The sequence below is a fragment of the Diabrotica virgifera genome, chromosome 5 (assembly GCF_917563875.1).
Source record: "Diabrotica virgifera virgifera chromosome 5, PGI_DIABVI_V3a".
In the NCBI taxonomy this organism is placed as follows: domain Eukaryota; kingdom Metazoa; phylum Arthropoda; class Insecta; order Coleoptera; family Chrysomelidae; genus Diabrotica; species Diabrotica virgifera.
In genome coordinates this window covers 136,795,087-136,799,346 of record NC_065447.1, presented here as the reverse complement: position 1 = coordinate 136,799,346, position 4,260 = coordinate 136,795,087, and the positions used below count along the sequence as shown (strand labels likewise).

The 4,260-nt window shown below is 30.4% G+C and overlaps 1 protein-coding gene across 1 annotated transcript; it reads right to left on the bottom strand.

Annotated features, from left to right (window-relative positions):
• Nucleotides 1-907: 907 nt before the first annotated feature.
• Nucleotides 908-4,059, bottom strand: LOC126884433 (uncharacterized). The gene is made up of 3 exons (XM_050650357.1): nucleotides 3,678-4,059; nucleotides 1,648-1,849; nucleotides 908-927 (listed from the first exon to the last, which is right to left on the bottom strand). Exons 1-3 carry the CDS (start codon nucleotides 3,786-3,788, stop codon nucleotides 923-925), a joined length of 318 nt encoding a protein of 105 aa, XP_050506314.1. The 5' UTR covers nucleotides 3,789-4,059; the 3' UTR covers nucleotides 908-922.
• Nucleotides 4,060-4,260: the final 201 nt, after the last annotated feature.

Below are 4,260 nucleotides of genomic sequence, written 5' to 3'. Positions count from 1 at the left end.
TGATACATGGTGAGGTTTGAAACTAACCCCCCCCCCCTACTCCTATATCACGTGTATTTTTTAGTATCTACAAAAAATATATTTTTTAAATAATTGTAAAATACACATCATCTAATTTTATTATAAAAAATTAAAGACCACAATAATAACGTTTAGAGGTAGACAGAAACGTTGCAGGTTGTTTTTGACTGACATAAAATAATGAAAGAAATGCGAGAAACTTTTTGTACTAAATTAGTATTATATTACTAAATGTAGGTATTATACATAATATGTAATTATCATGCAAATAAGTTAATGATATTATCATCCCCAGCAATTTATTTCATATAATATTAAAATAAAGAATTCAAAATGGCACGAATTAAAAGATATGTTTTGAATTTAAGTAATATTTAAGGTACACTTCAGTCCAGGAGTCTTTACCCGTGCGTTATTAATACCTGGCGAGATAAAACACATATTTTTGATAACTCAAATTTTAACCCGTGATAGGATAGGTAGCCACTTACTGTCACTTGCTATTGCGTTTAGTAAATTTCAATTTCCGACTTTTTCATCGACTTATTTCGTATGCTTTAAATGCTGAAACACGGGTAAAGACTCGTGGACTCAACTGTAGGTATGTACGCTATGCATATTTTATTTGTAAAGTAATTACATTTATTTTATCAATGTTATAACAAATATAAGATTTAACAATAACATAATACTGCAAATAAAACTACATAGGTGAATTCTTAGTATTCGAACAATGTCCATAAAAATATATAGTCACATACAAATTTTAACTTATCTTTTTAGTAGAAGAATAATAAAAGAGAATATTGGAAGACCTCTTTGCTTGGTTCTTTCGGCGGTAATCTAGTAAAAGATCATTGGCCCACTTCATAAATTCTTCCTTTGTATATTTTTGTTCCCGTTAACCTACAATTCATTAAATTCTTTTTGAGCGACACCAAGATTTTTTCCTTTCTTATACTCTGTAAATAGTTGTTTATACAGATCACCTAGACATTGTGACGAAAAAAGTACGAAGTTAAAAACAGTTTAAATGCATGTATTCAGTGACAAAACAACGATATAAAACTGACAGGATTTTGAGAATTTCCAATTCATCAGATAGTAGGTAAAACACATGTAAGACTAAAGGCTCATAAATAAAAAGTCGAAAACGGCGATAGAGTCCCGGTCAGTATTCCTATTTAGTGGAAACATATGCTACATTCACAACAAAACGATTTAAAATGGGTCGCTTCTTATCATAACATTCAAGATAATTTGGGTGGAACCAATTTGCTGGGTTGTGTATATTATGAAAGAGAAATGGATTTTTTTAAATATTAGTCACAGCAATGCCGCTTTCGATTTTTGTACGCATTTGACAAAAAAGTAAATACACGTAACGGGTTGAGTATCGGAAAAAAATACACGTGATATATTACTGCACCCCTCTACCCCCTTGTGATGTTTCGTGATTTTTTATGGACCCCTCCCCCCCCCCTTTCGAGCATCACGTGATTAATGGACAGCCCCGTATTAGAATGTAGGTAGTGATATAATACATTTATGCGATACTTTTTGCAACATATACCATACGATACATAATGTTTTTATTAATTTTTAGTATATCTGTATAAAACTTACCTTTTTCAATAGCTTCAGTAAGTAATACTTGATCATCAGTATTCAAGAAAACCTTGAAACCAATTTTTAAATCAAACAGTTCATGCTCACTTATTTTAAGGTTGTCCTGTGGTCTGCTTATAACAACTTGTTGATCAGGTTGTAACTGTAAGCTACCATTATTACCAAATTCCTTCAAAGTAAAGTTTATGGCTTCCACCAGCTAAAAATAAATTTATGATTAGACAAGTACATAATGAAATTATTGTAACAAAAGGATTCCTTTATCAACATTTAAAGTCAAATACCATTGGAGTAATGAATTATAGTTGTTCCATTTTATCTTTGCCCATGATTCATTTTCAAACAAATTAAATCAAAACGTAAAGTGAAATGTACAACGATGTGTTTAGTATATATAGTATACAGTATACAAAAGGTTTATATGCATTGACGTGTGTTTCACTTTATGTTTTGACTTATTTGTTTGAAAATGAATTGTGACGCATGGGCAAAGATAAAATGGAACAACATTACTAGAGATTATAAGTATTATCTATGGTAACATACTAAGTCTGAAACCAAACTCCTTTACACATACACAGGCTATAAGCTGGCCAATAGTAAAGTTTTATTTAAAAAATCAAGACTGCTATGTGATTCTAGAATAAAACTTAGAAACTCAACTATGTTTATCAGAATGCTACGTCTGGTTGACTCTTTTCTAAGCAGTTGAGACATGGACCCTTAAAACATTAACTGGAAATAAATTGAAAGCTTTTGAAATGTGGATCTATAGGAGAATCATTAAAATCTCATGGACATCGCATACTTCAAACAAAGAAGTGCTGCATATAACAGGCAAAGAACTGAACTTTTCAACGCAGTGAAAGCTAAAAAAACATACATAGGCCACATACTGAGAAATAATAAGTACCAATATGCTCAACACTCAACTAATAGTGAAAGGAAATATCGAGGGAAAGAGAGACAAAGTTAAGTTTTATTTGAACTGTGAAGTAAGGTACATTGTTTATATTGCTGTAAATTAAATTTGGATTAAAACAACATATTGATCTTGAAATTTCATAAAATGGCATGGACACCAGGTATGGTTTGTTCAACAGTAAATGGTTTGAGTTCAATTAGTGCGGTCGTAAATATTATTAAATTTATCTGACCTGGACCATTGTTAAGACCCACCCGGAGCGATAAGCCACTGAGGTAGACAGAGTTGGTCTTTTGCAATTAACACTGACTAGACGGTACTCCCATAATAAAGCCTAAAATAAATTTTACCTGAAACCGGGCTTTTTATACTATTATCGGTTAATCCGGGCTGTTTATAGTGGTAACTAATTGAACTTAACCATTTACTGTTTAACATACCATACCTAAATAAATTCATCATTTTATATATGAACAGCTTATTTCAGAAAGGGACTTGAGTCATGTTAACTAACTTTCGAGAAATATGCAAATAAGTGTCTGGATCTGAAGTTCTTGTCTGTAGTAAACGGAAAGTATGCCATATGATTTCTCTATTATAATAGAATGAATCGGGTCCCTTTCTATCATAAACGATGTGTCTACCATCATAGTAAGTGAATCCACTCTTAACAAAAAATAATAAAAAACTTACTCAGGTCCCTTTCTAAAATAAACTGTTCATGTACCTATGTAATAAGTTTGTTCAAAAAATGAAAAAGCACTTGTAGCATTTTAATTATATTTCATCAGTTTTGCAAAACCTAGCTTTGTTAAAACATTCATTATTTTTATTTTGGGCCAAAAGAAAGTTTTACAGTGCTTAATTAACTCTAATTAGCAACATGGAATGCATTCGGTGCATTTATAAAATGTAGATAGGAAGTGAAATTACATTAAAATAAATAGGACAATAATAAACTTATATCAACACTAGAAAAAACAAAAATTAGTCCAAAAAGAATTTCCACACAACCAAAGATATTCAGCAATCAATATTATTCTGTTTATTCGAATTTATACAGGAGTTTTTAATTGTTAACCTAAAAAACCAAAAAACTTACCTCTTCTGAAGTATTCTGATTAGGTTTTTTTGTAATATCATTAATGGATAATAAATTTCCAGTATTGACTATAATCTTGTTAAGTTTAGTGAAATCAATATTTTTTGCCATAGCAAGATACACACTTTTCAAATGAAGTAAAAGTGAGTGAAATTGGTGAAATACAACAAACAAGTAATTTAAAATGTATAACCTAAAAGAAAAAAGTACCCAACCCAGATTGTTGATAAAAATCGGAACCTTTAATCTGGCTTACTGTAAATAATAGTCCGGTTAATAATATTTTATCTATGTGGTAAAGTAGGGAAAAAGTGCTAGTCATTGATAAATTGAGATAACTTTAATGTCAATCAAAAATTAAAACCACAATCAAGCACTGCATTTACTTAGATAATATAAAGAGAGAGAGAGAGAGAGAGAGAGAATATATGTTTATTGTCAAAGAAAAAATCTTGTTGACAAACACTGTTTAAAGGGCCGGTTGTTCGAACGCTAATCAAAAATAATTATTATCAAATATTTAATTACTGTCATAACTGTCAAAGTCAACTCTGTTTGGGTTGCTGAAAACATAATTATTGAT